This window comes from Glandiceps talaboti, chromosome 1, assembly GCF_964340395.1.
Source record: "Glandiceps talaboti chromosome 1, keGlaTala1.1, whole genome shotgun sequence".
In the NCBI taxonomy this organism is placed as follows: Eukaryota; Metazoa; Hemichordata; class Enteropneusta; family Spengelidae; genus Glandiceps; species Glandiceps talaboti.
Window position 1 is genome coordinate 21,332,060 of NC_135549.1, and position 18,509 is coordinate 21,350,568.

Below are 18,509 nucleotides of genomic sequence, written 5' to 3' on the forward strand. Positions count from 1 at the left end.
AATAAGTTCTCCACAAGTAAAGTTATGACCCGTAATCACTAAAATTATCTGACTTCCTTCCGAAAAGATATATCGAACAATGACAGCAGTTTAATAATTTGATTGAACACAGATACACATCTAAAGGCACAGTACAATTTGCATGGAATTCATATGTCCACGCACAGGCATTTGACGCTTTCTGTTATATACTTGCTACTGAACATATATCACCAGGTCCTTCAAATGGATTCACTTACAAAGTGAAAGAAAATGGTTAGACAATCTGCCTATAGACGTGTTTTAAATTCTATTCATGTGTGATTCTCACTCTCTTTTATTAGCAATTCATGCTTTACCAGTCCCAACCGACAAATCTTTTAACGTTAATACATATCAATTTAGCTTGCGGCCCTCAGCAGTATTTTTTTCTTCAAAAAAGATATTTCCCTGCAGGAATATCCGCATATTTATGTTTTCTTTTAGAAAGACAACGATACACATCAGTTAAGTGTTGTGAGTATCGTTGCCATGACAACCACACGATATATATATCAATTTACCAGACCTAAAGAAAAAATTTACATGATCTTATTAAAAACAGTTGGTAATGTGTTCCGATCCTTTGAATGTTGCATTGCGACAAATTAAGAAAATATACACGTTTTGGTATGAGAACCTGGCTGTCAAAAACAGTTGTGGTGAAAATAGCTCACAAACACCCATTACAGTGCGAATGGCAGAATGCACTGATAAGAACTGTATCTTTTTCGCATGCCCGAGGCCGTGAATTTCTTCCCTCTCTCTCTCAAGAGTCAGCAATCCGTTGTTGTGCACTATCGATATATGCAACCCGTTAAGGTTTTCCAATTTACTTTTCTATAGGATACAAGAATGAATATATCTCCAGCTGTTTGTATCAAATGAGATTCATGACAAAATGCTGTTCGTTATTTATACACTTTTAGTAGTACTCTCAAAGGTCATTTGGTAAAAAAATACACCACTTAATCACAACATGGTACAAAATGGACCGTCGTCGTGTACTTTTCTTTACTAATGTCTGTATCAAATGTGTCTGAAAACTTAAACGTTACCTAAAAATAAGATCATTACTTGTACTTTTGCAGACACCATTTTCGTCAGTGTATTTAATATATAAGCATTTGAATTAGCACCGCATTTTGGGATAAGATTAAGTCATTCTTCTTCAAATAACAGTGTTTCCTGTAGACACTTTGATCACAAAAAATAGCGACCTATTATTCTTTGTCATGAACGATGAGATAAAAACACTAATTTTGTGTGGAGGTTTCATCATAAGGTCTTTTTGCTCTTTTTTGTTTATCTTAGTTGCAGACAAAGATAATCAGATTCGTCGAATCCTTGCTTATTTTTAGGGTTTAAAGTAATTTAATTTGATGGTGGGGTCGATGACATATACATGGCGTAAGCTCTAATTAGAATACACTTAAACTAAGTAAAGGAAGTGGTGGGCAGTAGTTACAGGAAGTGACAGCCCACACGTCCTCTCCATATCGTAACACTAAAGATTCTTGCAGCCACGAGAGATCAAACAAAAGTCACACCCATATACAAAAAGACCAAACGACAATGTCTTGTAACGCAAGATATAATGCTAAGTTATCATGCAATTTCTATATCACTGTTTTGCCATTCTTGGGACACATTTCTAAGTGATATTGGTTGAAATCTTTGATAGACTGCAGTTAGATTCACTGGTGTTGTATTTAAGTTGATATTGTTGGAACAGTAATTTATTTAGGACAAAGGCGATTGAGTGGGTAGTTTGGCTGTTTGTATATAGTGTGATTGTCGACCAAATGCGTGATATCTGTATGATTTTTTGTATATATATATATATATATATATATATATATATATATATATATATATATATATATATATATATATATATATATATATATATATATATATATATATATGTATGTATGTATGTGTGTGTGTGTGTGTGTGTGTGTGTGTGTCAACTTGCAAGTGTTTAGTACAGATTAATAGGTCTGGACAACATGGTTAAAATTGAAGAAGAAACGTTTTAGGTTATAATACCCATGGAGGCATTGAAAATAGTTTGCCATGAAGATATTTATAATAGAACCATGAAAATATCTCGAATATAACCTCATAAAGGTATTTACAATAGAACCAAGTGAAGAAATTAAGCATAGAACCTCTTAAAATATCGCAATAGTACCTCAAGAAGATATTTAGTATAGAACCTCATGGACGTATTTGCAACAGAACCTCATAAAGATATTTTGAAGAGAACCTCATGACATTACTTAAAATATCTCTTTTACGGTTATTTGATAGGAAATTCTGACATTGACAGTGCATCATGAAAATATTCAAAATGGTTTCTCATAATGTATTTACAATAATAATACCTGCTTGTGACCTTGATGAGACTAGTACCTCATGAAAGTAATTAGAATTTTAGTACCTCATGGTACTATTAAGATTTCTAGTACCTCCTGATCATATCTACAGTAGTGTAGTGCCTCATGAGGGTATATGGAAGCGTCTCTCATGACGATATTCAGAAAAGTTCCTTACAATGCAATTAGAGTAATACCTAGTGATCGTAATCAGACGAGTAGCTCATGTAGATACGGCAACCATACCTCATTGCCGTTGTTCCAGACATGTTGAAGAGCATGTTTTTTTCTGATGAATTACATTCCCCTTGGAATACAAACAGACCTATTCGGCATGATGAAACTCTTCGACGCTTTGTATAATTAGTTTGCCAAATGGAGGAAAACAAAAGAGACTGACGCAACGCGAAGAAAGTTGATGAGACAGTTGTTTTGAAAGGTAGACCAGTCTGTGTTACATAAAGGTGTTAGTTACGAGTCAACATAACACGTTTCGTTCGATACCAGATTCAAAAGCCTGGATTTCTTTACCCTTTTGAAAATCATAAGATATAAGGGGAATTACAATGCTGTAAAACACATGATTACCTATTGATAAATAGCTCAATAACTATAACATATATTATATGTTTAGTTGTAAATGTCTTTTCCATCATGTTGGGCCTATATAGTTACCAAATCATTCAAGAAGACAGCCAAATAATCTATAAATTGTTCCGTTCAATCGTTTGTAAAATGAGTGGCGGTAATACATTTGTAAATCTTTTGTTCTGTTCTACATATGAAACAAGATCACTTTATTTACTACACAGTCATAGAGAGAACAAGTAACATGATCGTGTTTTTGATATTTACATCCGATGATGGATAAATATTTTATAAAAAAGGGACTGACGTATCGCGTTCATGTTTAGCAGGCGAACGGGTCATGTTACTAACTCTACACTGAGGCAAAGTGTATCAATGTATGGCTATGGCTAATAAAATGAACGGGGTGAAATTGACTGATATATAGATATATCATGTTTGTTAATAGAAATGTGTAGGGCTTTCTACACATATGAAATGAAGATTGCAAAGACATACACTTCGGCATTATTGGAATTCATTTATCATATTCCCCAATCTCAGTCCATTTACTATATTGTACAGAATCGGATATGGATGATTTTTAATCATATAGAAAAAAATGAGATGTTATCATAGTGTTTGCAACTCTCTCTCTCCGACAGCCATCTTGGATTTTGTTACAATTTCCACACCTAATTGCGGTTTCATTTCAAAACCAGTGCGAAACCCTAATTTACCTTCCAAATCTAAAAAGAATTGTCAAAGAATCGACACGCGCAATTTGATCGAGTTGTCGCGTTATGGAATGACATCGCCTCTCCTTAAAAACGCAACTGTTGATGTTGCATAGTCTGGTCACGTACATAATATCAGGGTTCAATTTCAAATTGTTACTACTGTTTGACTGTCGTGTGGATACATTTGAGCATTTGGGATTTGTCCAAAATGATTTAGATTGAGGGGAATATTTTACAATATTTTAGTTCCCTTAATGTGTTAATCATGATATGAGGTAATAACGTCTTTCTTTCTTTTTTAATGAAAATAAACGGCCATTGGCAAGGTATATTGTGCTTGTTGGTGTATACACAGTCAATACCAACAAAACAATGGGTTCATCCTATGCCAACTGTAACGATGATGCAAAGATACTAAATTCGAGGGGTGGGGTGGGGGTGGTACTGTATTGAACAAAAGCATCGCTACATTTTAATGAGGCCTAAATCAGAGTTAACGAATATCAGTTTGTTTCTAAGTATTGCCACATTATGAATGGTATTCAAAGAGATTTTACGTGCGTAGTTCCTCTCTTGAACCGCATTACACCAAAACATCCATAAAATATAACTTTAGTTATCATATGAACATAAAATTAAATCTGCCTGACAGACATAAACTTAAATGTCATAGGGTTATAATGTTCATTCTAAATTAACTCAGCTTTAAACTCGTACTGTGCTACACGTCGCTAAAAATGTCCCTCATCGTCTTTAGTCTACACATAATTGTACGGTATGCGTAATTGTCTTACGATGGACTCGTTCCCGCCGGCTGCGTCTTATCTGTGTCTTTTCTGCATATAAATATCTTACAGGTTATCATTTAAAGGATCTAAGACGATGATGAGTTGATTTCTGAGCTTTATTCAGTCGAACACGTTAAGAGGTTATAAGCACCGAAGTCTGTAAGACTGTGACGTCATCGCATAGCCGGGTAGGTCATACAAAATAGTGTTGCCCTTTAGGATAACCCTTTAAAAAGTAATATCGCACCTGGAACACCAGTTTACATTTAAGAAATCCTACTTCTTCAAAGTTTTATGAATGATAGTACGAAATACGTCATAAAGACATTTTTAAAGAAAAGCTTACACTACAATGTCTCCTTGCGACAATATTAACCCACTCCTCATTCCCCAAAACGCAAACAACAAAAGGAACGGATACTTTTGAATAGCCGTTTTTCAATAATTTTCCCAAATATAAGTAAATTCACAAATGTAACGAATAATTCTCATACTGGGATAAGACATAACTTTGGTATGATTGTTTCGGCTTAAAAAGAAAATACCCCTTAAAAATCCATAGTGGCCTTTTAGATCTTGATTGCTGATTCGATTCTATTAATTCCCCCTGTGTGAGCCCCAGAACAGTCTCAAGTCGCCTGTTTCGGTACAAGATATAACCTTTAGTTTGAATACCTCCTGAGGGAGTGAGTATACATATTTCGCAAATGATGCGAATTACGATAGCAAATGTACATGACTACTGAATTACAACACAACCCGTTACCCCTGGCAGCATACTATCCTAGGTATGGAATCCCGCCAGTCTGTATAATATACGACAATCGTAATCGGGTTATTAGGAAAACTCAATAATAATGTTACATTCATTATCCATTATTTATTATAGCATTTACGAACACAATAAAAACACTGATTGGAACACAGAAGGTCAACCAGGTGACCTTACCATTGTCAATTCCTATATATCAAATCACGTTAGACGTTTATTCACATGGCATTTTAACTGCATGGGTGTGGGCAGGACTGGTACAAAACAAAATAATGTTATCAGATTAATTATATCTTGAATGGAACAGCCTTGAATTCTTTGAAGAGCAGTTTTACGTCTCGGGGGTAAGTGTACATGTATGATATACCAGGTCGCCAGGATTTTGATATACTAGTTTTCTCTTGTAATTTGATAGAGAACGGAGATATTGGAATGGATGATAGGTAGTTGTAAATGCAACTGTTGGAAATAACATTGTCATTTTTTTTTAATTTATACAACGTTTTAGATTTACTTTAGATTTAATTATGAATCATCGGACAAGGGCGATAAAGGTGAAATGTTCAGAGCCATCTGGTGTAGACACTCCCGCTCTTTTCACTTTGAACAAAGAAAGGTAATAAATGTAATGTTTGATATCAATGTCACATCATAGATTGTCTTACATTAGATTAGATGCTGAGAGAACGGCATATAGAAAGATAATGTCGACTAGGGGAGCCATATGGTACATAGCAGTGTTTCCACACGTAGCCTTTTGTACTTTCAATTCACATTTTATCGCTTTCATCAGATTGAAGGCTATCAAAACATATATTTGCATTGAGCATTAATTTACAGAGGGGTAAAACATATGACAAGAGTACAACCACGCGTATTATATACAACGATAAAATGATGGACTAAGAGACAGGGGTAGCTAAAAATGAGGAGTTTTATATCGACAAAGATAGGTACGAATTATATAAATGCACCGTCCTTTTAACACTTAGTGCATTAAAGACTTTCTGGAATACTCATGGGAGATGTACGATGCGACGCCAGTGTCATCTATTGATGACGGTAGTAAACTTTAATAGTCAACATCGATAATTTGATTACATACTGAACAAGTGAGAAAGTGCTGATACATACCACTACAGGGTTATTGTGAGCAACAAAGACCACGATAACTGAAAGTGTGGACCGAGGAAAGGTGAATACCATGTCATGCCGCAGGGTATATGGTCATTCCTCCTGGACTGGTGCCAATATATCTGATGGGGTTGCTTGATTACCGACCTCCTTAAGTAAACGTATTTCCATATTTCTTGTAGCGTAAACTTCGTATGGTACTTTTAGTACTTCCGCAATCGAGTTGCCCCAGGGGAAGGATCTATTAAGGGGTATCGATTTCATCTCATCAAAATCATCACAGGAACGCATAAAATGAAATAAGCATTATTTGAATGATGCCAGGTAGGGTAGTGTCTGGCTATTACAAAAACAACACATGATTGCTTCAAAACTGCCCGATTTTATGAATTTGATAGAAAGGCTTCTATCACAATATCAAATCTTACAAGTACTCGATCTAATACATTTTTTTTTCATTATTTGGCAAGCACAGTACATGTACATACAATTTCATAATATCAATGATATTACATTGTGGGAAATTTAATAAATACTAATTTACGATTATTAGTGGACTTTCAAGAACTTGAAGTTCGATTTGATTCAACAAGTTACATTTGTTTATCGTTAAAATTAACCAATGACAATATACTATGAATGAAACGTATGTATGTATGTATGTATGTATGTATGTATGTATGTATGTGTGTGTATATATATATGTATGTATGTATGTGTGTGTGTATGTATGTATGTATGTATGTATGTATGTATGTATGTATGTATGTATGTGTGTATATATATATATGTATGTATGTATGTATGTATGTATGTATGTGTGTGTGTGTGTGTATGTATGTATGTATGTATGTATGTATGTATGTATGTATGTATGTATGTACATGTATGTATGTATGTATGTATGTATGTATGTATGTATGTATGTATGTATGTGTATTAGAGCAGATGTAATTAGAGACTTAATTTATATGAAACATTGGGTTGTACACATTGAAGGTTATTGAACAACATTGCGATTTTGCCTTGAAGATTTGAAGTCTTACTTCTGTAAAGAAGGATACACAAGCTTAAATGGTGTGTTTAGTTGCTAAACTTCCGACGCAATTGACACATATGCGTTTGACTTTAAGGATGGCGGTCAAGGTCAAATATTGAGGTGTAAAAGGAAAGTTCTTCAATTGAACAGAGTAACTTTGCATTAAACCTTTCGAGTTTTACCGTGTTAAGCATTGAAAGTCTGTAAAGGTTGCGCATTTATGTGACACCCTTATGTACTGTATAGTGCAGTGCCTAACGTCTGTACCAGGTTTAATTGAAATTGAGTTGTGGGTGTCAGAGATGGGACTGACCATTGAACATACGGCAGGAAGAACGAAAATTAGTCCTTCATACACCCCTTTCAGGTTTTGCCCGTTCGGGGCTACATGTGACGAAAACATAATTTACGAAAATCGACGTCAAATGTTGCGTCAAATGTTACCTAAGATTTATGAAGTCTTATTTTCGTAAAAATAATACAAATTTAAAACTGAAAATTTGTGAATATAGTGCCTAACATACTGTGAACGTCAAAGTAACATTGCAGACGTGTATTCAATTTTTACATCCCTTCTAATACGATGAATCTTATTACAGACTATGGAAACATACTAAGTCGTGTTCCAAGCATCAGCCTTGAATTACACATATGCTGACCTACGATCAGGATTAACGTTAAGAGCATAATCCACATGGGAATCGTTATGGCGCAACTGTATTCTTCAAACGGCGTTCCTGTATATTTTAAACGAGCAATACAGTCAATGTGGTGTCAAAATCCAAGTATTGCAACCGGGTCATTTACCTTGCCTATCAAACTGTTTTATATCTCTGTACCTTTATCGTTCTACATGTCAAGTTCATCCTTATCAAAGCATACTCAAAATGGCACTAAAGGAGCATGGGCCAGATCAGAATATTTTTCCATGACATTTTTGTTTCATATGAAGAATTGCACATGTTATTATACTAACTAAAAGATGTCTGATAATCACTGGTAGTAACTAGGAGATCCGTAGAATATCAGTCGGGTAAACCGAATAATGGTCATGATTCGCTGGGTTACCTTTTGGATGCAACCAAAATGTGCCATCGACCTCAGGATCGTACAGATAATGCACATGTCGATACTCGATTGATATTCCATTCTCTTTTCAGGGAATGGGTTATCGGGAATATGGTAGAACATGGTTTCCATGTAAGATTTAAAATTTAGGGCAAATCGTATGTCAGTTACTTTGCTGAGCTGCACTGAACCAATTTATTTGTTAGCTTGACTTTTTGTGATATTCTTTTTGGAACGGCTACTGTTCGTATTTGTATTCTATATACAAACAAGTTGACCCATTTTCCTTTAATATAGCAATGTGGATAATAAATGGGTATTTATTTTAGACAAAACACTTTCAATACAATTTCTACTTTAATGAAAAAACGAATATGAAACATCATAGACAAATTGAGTATTTATTAAGCCACAAACATGGACTTGGTGTGTGTTTTTACATATTGTTGTTCAAATGGAAAGTTGTTGTGATCATTAAAAATATAAAATAAAGATCCATCTTTCATCCATATGGCGGGTAGAACAATTCATGAGTTATTATATAACGAACTCCGACTGAATGGTCAATGACCACTATCTAAACCTGTTGTACATTCTTAAAAGGGTCTATACTTAAAAGAAACACGCGATTATTTCCCTTGACAACACTTGTTATAACAGTTCTTAATTATTTAATGGAATGCCGATGTTTCAGAATTAACAAGTTTGTTCTAAAGAACACCACTGCTTGTGAGTGCTGTCCAAGTGACTTCTCCTGTTTTAAAAATTTATAACTTGTCAGTATACCTTTCATTTAACCAATTATGGGAAAGAAAGAGAGGGTAACTATATGATTACATTATTGACCTATTTAAAATGTTTGTATAATAACTGCTATAGGTCGTGCGAGACTGCAACATACACAATTCATCAATGGGTTCTTTGTACTGCATTCAAAATGTATGAGTTACATTCAGATCACGTAATCTTCTAAAACGTAGGGTAATATATTCTGAAAATTGTTACGTTGTGATGAAGTAGCCGTAGGAAGTCTGGAATACACCTGAATATCGCATCATTGTGGCTATATAACCTATTATCAAAAGTTCAATATCTACAACGCATGATGAAAATTTGAATTTTTTGGATTTAAAATGGCAATCAAGTTGGTATATTCCTCATGTTTGTCATAGCAGCTAGAAACAACAGCTCCGATAACGCTTAAAGTAGGATTTCAAAGCTAAAACCTATTTCAAAATCTGCCAATCAAAATACTGATTGTGGGTTAACGAGATTTGGTGTCCTTCACCTCTGCTACCATTACGCTCAGTAGCAATGTATATGAAGAATCAATCGAATGAATATATGGATTATTGCGACTGAACAGAACAGAACAGTACACTGCCAATAGTTAAACACTATCAAGGAGGTTTATGTCGTTCAACTGCAATGGGTATGTCCATCGATTGATTTCCACTTTAGAGTGCAAAAACAAGATTAAAGATGACCTGCAAGAAATCTTTCTAGAGAAAAATGAAATGAGCGATTATTACTCTGGCAAATTACAACAAAAATGTCGTGTTGTCATTATGAGTGACCGTCTTCTCGGCTCTCAAACTGCTTTAAAGATGCAAGATGTATGGATTCCGTTAACGTAACTTCATACGTTTTTATTTACGCTAGAACGGCATACTCAAAAAACTATCTTTCCAATTCAGTTTAGTTTCCATACCCAATCACAAGATGTTGGTGAGTGCGTAAAATGCTCTAGGATGAACCTTTGTAAATCACGGATAGAGTTTCGGTTACCATGGATGCATATCGCTAATTAGGAATCATTTCAAATTTGACATCTGAAACGTATGAATATTACAGTCAGTCCTAGAGGCTGTAGTATCCATCAAATCAACCATAGTTCTTTTTTTCTATTCAGTTTTATGTCGAAAGTTTATTGTGTAATGATGAAGCCACTTGCCTCAACCTACGAGTGCTTTCTGTTTGCGGTCAATATGTTTTGTTGTGGATTCGATGAGACATTTGGGGAACAAAAGGGTATAGTACTTCAGAACGAGGGAATATATATATATACATGTATACTACTTTCTTGATCTACGTGTGCTGATTTTGATCTAAGTGTGCTGCCTGTGGTGATTACAGTAAATACAATGTTTTTGAGAATTTTTTTTTTACAAATTTAACCATATTGAGTTTTAGCCTATGGTGAACTCAAAACATGTAACTATACGTCAACTGCAGATAACGTACTTTCCGTACATAGGGCCAGTTTGTGATGATCAGATCATATTGGAAAAACCGTTACAAGCACGCATTAACGGTTTTTATTGGTTGGCTTTTATGGCCCATTTGAAAGCGACGATATAAAAGCTAGTATTCCTGAAAACGGTAGTAAGTCTGTAACGTCAAATAAATCCTGCGCTGTTTGTGATTGAATTATGTTACTCCACCTTGACAAGTGTTTTTCGTTTACTTCATGTTTCACTCTGTCACATTTTCAAAAAGTGGATATCATGCGGATTGTTCACGTTTTCAAACCATTATATATTGTTTTCGTAAATAGATACGTGTCCATGGTAACAAGAGCATTATGTTACCAACATATAAATGAGTTGAGGAAAGGGTAGAAATATCGAATTCAATAAAGATAGCATTAGGCAACAATAAAACCCCATAGGGCTTTTACATTTCATATATAAATCATATGTTACGATAGTTTCTTGCCTGTGACAATTTTTGTCGTGAGTGAAAGATATAATAATATGAATATATAACCATAATATTTATAATCTGTGCCTCAGGATTTTTTAGAGTATCCATACAAAATATTATTAATAAGATATAAGCTTGTATGTATGTATGTATGTATGTATGTATGTATGTCTGACAATCATAGTCCACTCCAGCTACGGATGCAGTTGGCTGCGTATGATAAATATTCAAAACGGTGAAGCAGTAGCACAGACTTAACAGACTAACGTAGATGCGACAATGCAAATTGTGCATAGAATAGTGATTCTGATCGACGTTCCTCTTGTACCTCACGTAAATATATGGCTATGACTTCATTGTTCTCATGTGTAAGAAATAATATCAGAATGAACATAACATGTTAACTCTCTTCCTCTGATTTGTTTGAATATTGACCTAAGTTCAATCCAACCACCGTTTAAAACGCACTATGTTGTTCAACCGAAACTAGAGTATCGAAAGTATCGAAAGTTTCTTTTATATAGGGTGGGGTGGACACACCTGTGGTATCATGTAGAACAAAACTATATTTGAACCAATAGTAATATTTAATTTCAAGCTGCACATGGTAAACTTTCTCCAGTAGTACAAAAGAGAATGAAGTAATCTTTCATTATTCTCTGTTCTGGATGCTTATCTTCTAGTAACTATTTAGACATTTTCAGCACAAACTAAGCTTTCTACTAGTAAAGGGTTTTGCATCTAAAAGGTAACGACCTTGGGCAAATGAATGCACTCTATTGATCTCATATATGACACTGTGTAAGGAAAGGGTGTTATGCCAAATCCCTTGCCTAATAACGGTAAAGAGAATGCGAGTATGATATTTGAATCCATGTACAGTGAACATCCAAGTTCTTTTTTCGGTCAAGACCTCCCTTGCCTAATAACGGTAAAAAGAATGCGAGTATGATATTTGAATGCATGTACAGTGAACATCCAAGTTCTTTTTTCGGTCAAGACCTCCCATACGACATGTTACTTTGACATTTGTACACAACGGATAACAGTGAACATGGTCACTTTACATGTTTTTTGTTGCTGTAAATGTACAAACATAGTATTACACAGCGACCATGTTTGGGATAATGTCATGTGTTCGCTTTGGGGGGGTAAAAGGGGACAAATTTACAAGAATGCATCGTGAGCTAAAATGAAAACAGTTTATATGTTAGAAGCGTACAATTGGATATCTAATACGATTTATCTTTTCAAGTGTTTGAAAAAATAGTTTTTATTTGTACATTCATATATATTTTCAGACAGCCAGAATGTAACATATGGAACATGATAATCATGCTAGACAAACAACTCTGTCGAGGTTTTCATTGTTAGACATCAGACATATCTGCCGTCATTTCAACGTACTAAATGAGAATCTTATTATCATTTGCATTGAATTTGTATAATATCACATGTACATAAAGTTTCTTGTGGCGTTTCATTAATGCTTTACTGTGTTATTATTTTACCATAATCAGCATTTTGCAATATAATGACCCATGTTATGAATTACTATATAAATATTATTCTTTGCTATATTATCATCTGCATCTACCTTTTATCATCTGCGTTTACTATATTGTCATTTTAATTGACTGCAATATCACATGCTTTTACCATACTATCATCTGCATTTGCTTATTAGCATCTGAATTTACTGTATTATCATCCACATTTACTATATTATCATCTGCATTTACTTCATTATCATCAGCATTCACTATATCAACTGTATTTACTACATTATCATCTGTATTTACTATATTATTATCAACATTTAATATATTATCATTTGTAATTATTGTACTATCATCTGCATTTATTATCATCTACATTTATTATATTATTATTTACATTTATTGTATTATCATCTGCATTTACTACATTATCATCTGCATTTACTGTATTACCATCTGTACTTATTTGTTACATTATCATCCGCATTTACTTCATTGTCACCAGCATTCACAATATCATCTGCATTTGCCATATTATCATCTGTATCTATATTACATTATTATCTGCATTTACTGTCATTATCTGCATGTATGTTATGATATGCACTCACTATGCAATGATGTGCATTCACTATATGATGGTCTAGATGAGTTTGAATGACCACAACAAAACAATGATATTCAAACATTGTCAAATGATAATCCAACATGTTATTTATGTGCCCCTAAGGTACCTCCCTGAAAATCAAAGTTCTTCAATTCTCTCTAAACTATATGAGAGGTTAACCAAAAAACATCTAAAAAGGTTGTTGCTGATTCTTTTAAAATAATGACAGAAATTTATGGATTCACAGTCTTGTTTTCAAGGAAATCGTCACATCATTTTTTCCCCAGGAAGTTAACACAGTATTCGATGGCCATGTTGGATTCTAAAATAACTTAAATTTTTTTTAATATCATTTTGACATCTATTTCATGGTCTTGTACGGTGACCCCAGATTTGTAATTCTTTTTCTAGAGTAAGGAAGAGCAAAAGTTGTAAGAGTATTTCCAAGGCGCAATCTACGCTAAACTGTGTGATGTGTGAAACACCGACCCAAAATGATAAATGTTCTTACATTAGTTTTAAATCATTGTTCAAAATTATCAACGATATATATATGATAGTAAATGACCTGTAGCAAGATGATTAATTTCCCTAACGACATAGTTATTGTTCTAGGCTACGTTCTGAAGTGTTAGATTTAATTTTGGGAAAAACCCTAATATCACTTATGGCATTTAAAAACTCTTTACGTACTATTAATAATATTATAACAAATAACTAATGCCCCCACACAACATATTATATGCCTGAAACGATGCATTGCTCAATATGGTATGCTATACGTGTATGGTGATGAATAGCCAACACAGCATAATTAATTTAAAATTATTTCACAATAGCACAACAACCTGTCTCTACGACAGAATCGGTGTTTTATAATATCTTTCCAAGAAATGTATAATCGCCTCTGTGAAGGGGCATATGAACGCGACAAATTTCATCGTATGTTCCTTGCTTACTGCAGTGTTAACTATTTCATTTATATCACGGAAAATTTGTATAATACTGCAAACTCACTATCCTTAGGGCATAGTTTATGGCAGGGGGTATATTATCCTATACAGTGATGGAGTTCCTTACATTTCTAACTTTTTTTCTTTTAAACAGCTGTGAGCGTCGAATTCGTTTTGGAGTATCTCACTTAATTATATGGTCATGTCTTGATATTGTTCTCGTTATTCAAATTGAACAGATGTGTTAACTCTTGTCCATTGTATAAATGTTGAATAAGGTTTTCGTTAATCATTTGCATGTATAAGCGAGGTTCATAATTCGAACGCCACCATTGTATTCACCACGCATCGTCTTATTATATAATACAGGTAGTTCCCTATAACTTCGACGTAACAAGTTTTGAAAATCCTTTGATCTTGCCGATCGTTTCAAGATCCATTTATATCACGACCTAACGTAATACTACCCTTACCTTGCACACGTATTGAGTTCTATCTGTTCGTGTGCGTTTTAAGAATATATTAATTGTTTGCCTATTGAATGGATGTAGCATTGCCGTGTATGCCGTTATACGGTTAGTTATTTTGTATGGGGAGCGTCGTCATTTGTACCTCACACCGGCTGAACTATCACGAATTACCTTCTTTAAGAATCTAAGGATGAAAGCCACTGAATTTAGTATTAGCCACTTTTGGATTTGCCGGAGGTGATTCTGTGAAGCCATTGAACGGGCATTCGGAAATACACGCCTTTGACTGTTCTCAGTAGTCCGTTTGGCAACTTTCAGATGTGTACAATGTATTACACTCGTTGGCAGGGTGATTGAAATTATCGGATTCATTAGAAGCGAAAAAGTCCAGGGGCAATATATAAAGTCTTTCTTTCGAAAGTCTAAGAAGAATCAGCATTTGGTCACATGATTGGACATATGTGCCTACTATTGCAGCGCAGCAAAGCCGGGTGAAAAGTCTATGCGCCCATTCACACACAGTCATGCCACAAACAAAGGCACACATACACATGCGGACATATACGTACGTACATACATACATACATACATACATACATACATACATACATACATACATACATACATATGTGCGTGCATGCATGCATGCATGCACGCACGCATGCATACACACATAGGTAACTCCGTCGTATGATATGCGATTAGTAAGAATAAGAGATTGTCGATAATCTTCTAAAATAATTATACTTATTTCTATCATCTTATTTTTTCTCAACAGCAATTGGAAATATGTCATTTCACGGATATCTTCTGAATAGAAATCAATCATTTTTTCAATCATGACAAGCAAATTGACAAATTTGAGACATGAAATCTATTCACGTCATAGCTTGCCTTAAAATTTTATGAAACACGAGAGATATCAAAAGGTCCATGTCAAATAATTCGATTGTCGATACACTCTGCTATTAACATTTGATGTGGTCTTGGAATCAACCAGCGCTCATATATCTTCATTCACATTAATTTGGAGGCAACATAAAGTGTGCTGTGCTATAATGTAAGACTTGCTTTATGTGCAGTACGTTGCAATGCTGCGTTTTTCTTAAGATGTCCTTAATACAAAATTGGAAGACAGTGGACAGGGATGAAAGTAATACCCCGTGGCATGCGACTGCACAGAAATGAGACGAAATGGTTTCAGTAAAGCAAGGCGAATGCTTGGAAACACACGAGGTTAAAAGGTGTCGTTTGTAAGAAATGCGATGATGTCTCACCGTCACCGATGAATGACACATACATCACGTAGCCTTAATTGCAAGGACGTCGATTTTATTTATATGGACAATTTAATTGGATATTTGTTCAGGGGTGATTATGATCTCAAGGACACGATATTTCTTACGTCGGTGCCAAAACTTCAACAGCATTGTGTAATTGTTTTTTATTTTGAGAGTGGGTTTTATCATTTGGTTTAAACTACTTATTGTCATCATGTGATGACGAGACGGAGATTTGATGAAGTTGGTCATGTGATACAGTGTAGACAGAAAAAGCACAGACGCAAAGAGTAATACTCATATAACTAAATAGAACGTCTAAACAACCAAAACTTGACACGTTTACGTACAGAATTAAAGAAACATCGGAGAACGTTTTGTCACAATGCTGTAATTCTTGAAGAGTATTCGTCGTTATTTTGAAAGCGATACTTTGCCTGAGGCTACGGCCAAAATGAGGGGGCTATATAATTAGGGCTGCAGTAGTGCGTCACAAGTCACGAAACCGTACTCCAATAGTAGGCTCACCAATTACCAATTCCACTTCGATGTGATCAAAGATTTGTATACAGATTAATAGATTTAGTGTGTAACAATCACGTTGAAAAAAATATATTCTCAGATTTATATTGCTTATCCTGTCATGTGTGTGTGTATGTGTGTGTGCGCGCGCGTATGCGTCTGTCTGTCTGTCTGTCTGTCTGTCTGTATGTCTGTCTGTCTGTCTAGGTACGTACGTACGTACGTACGTACGTACGTATGTATGTATGTATGTATGTAATATGTATGCATGTATGTATGTATGTATGTATGTATGTATGTATGTATCTAACCATATCCTCTGTCTGTCTGTCCATCTGTCTGTCTGTCTGTCTGTCTGTCTGTCTGTATATATATGTGTGTACGTATGTCAGTCTATTGTAGTCCTCTTTCTCCTTTATTTCACTTTTTAAATTATCCCCTCCCATCCTTTAAAATGTTAAAAATACATATCGTGCACCTACAATCTTGACTGACGATTGCCACATAAGGAAGCCCTGAATTCTAATTTACATGATTTATGACTTAAATAACCTGGCAAATACTGATGGGTGATACTTATATCAAAACCAAAATATACACAGTAATAAAGTCAGTATTTGTGGTCAACGGTCACTGCACATAACGCGCCCATAATCACAGAAAATACTAATTTATATATCTTATTATTTTCACTGGGTTAGAGTACACTGAAAACTTACAGCCCAATCTCTTGGCACAGAATATATTGAAAGCTAAAACCGGCAAGCATATGTCGTACGATAACACTACAATATTAAAGGTATGAGAATTAACTTGTAGGTTTTGGACTAGCCGAGAAGCGATAAATCACAAAATTTAGTTTTTTCTTACCTAATAGCAGAAGTTTCACCTCCTTGTCCGCTCGCTGCTTAGCGGCTTTTATGTCTTTATCTATTCTTTTAGAATGTTGGGCGGCTGTTCTGTCTTGGTAGCTGTTCCCGCAACACGATACCATTGCCAGGCCTTTAACCATGTCAAACATACGAAGAAGGGGATGTTAAAAAAGCGGATATTATATCAATACCTCACTTGGTGTTTCCACCGGAGTTGGATTGTGAACAATGCTTTTATCGCCTCCTGCGTGCGAGCTTTACTGAAAAACACACGACAGCCCCATTCCTTTATGTCGTCACACCGACGCGAAACTTCGACCAGCGAGCTCGCACACACCGGGGTAGAATGTTACTGTGACGACAGAAAATAACACCGCTGTAGATATAGATATGTATGTATGTATATCAATGTCTTTCGAGGGATTTCTCGTAAACTCAAAGCTCGTGTAATCCTGTTGGCCGAACCACGACAAAGTGATGAAAAGAATCGAATGGGAACCTTTGTTCAAAGAAAATATACGACCGATCCGTGCGTGCGTACAGGATTCAAATGTTGTTCAGTACGTAGCTCCAACGAAACACTATATCCCTTTTGGACAGGCTGATAAGTAAGGGGATAACGTTTGCTTATCCGTCCGTCTGTTGAAGAGCAATCGATTCCTCTTTAACTAAAGAGGGTGAGATGAAGCTCCCTGTGGGAAAGACTACTAATTGTTGAAACGAAAAGATGAAAGTCAAGTTAATGAACAATTCTACACAGGATAAAATCCAACGCCACTGACAGCGCCAATGACGCGAAGCCCTATAAAGACGTAAATGGTAACAGCAAATGTGGTTGGCACGTATAAATGACTTGAAAGCTTGAGAAAGGACTACGCCCTCTCGTGACGAGCGTGAGGATACTGCATGTAACAGCCGTGCCATGCTTTTGTTTGATAGGACCCAGATTTTAAATAGGATTATGTGTGCATGAATAGAACTATTTGTCTTGCACAATATACAAAACTATAAATACAGACACCATTGTAAAAAAAGAAGAAGAAGAATTTAAGTCTATTATATAAATATAAAAATCACATGCCGTTCCAGTGCT

At 35.1% G+C, this 18,509-nt stretch overlaps 1 protein-coding gene across 1 annotated transcript in view; it reads right to left on the reverse strand.

The window, feature by feature from the left end:
* The window catches only part of LOC144446044 (guanine nucleotide-binding protein G(i) subunit alpha-like), a 51,143-nt gene extending 33,450 nt beyond the window's left edge, over positions 1 to 17,693 (reverse strand). Inside the window, exon 1 of the mRNA XM_078135762.1 lies at positions 17,415 to 17,693. Within this exon, the coding sequence (XP_077991888.1) occupies positions 17,415 to 17,565 (151 nt within the window). The 5' untranslated portion in view covers positions 17,566 to 17,693. The remainder of the gene's footprint in view (positions 1 to 17,414) is intronic.
* Between the last annotated feature and the right edge of the window lie 816 nt (positions 17,694 to 18,509).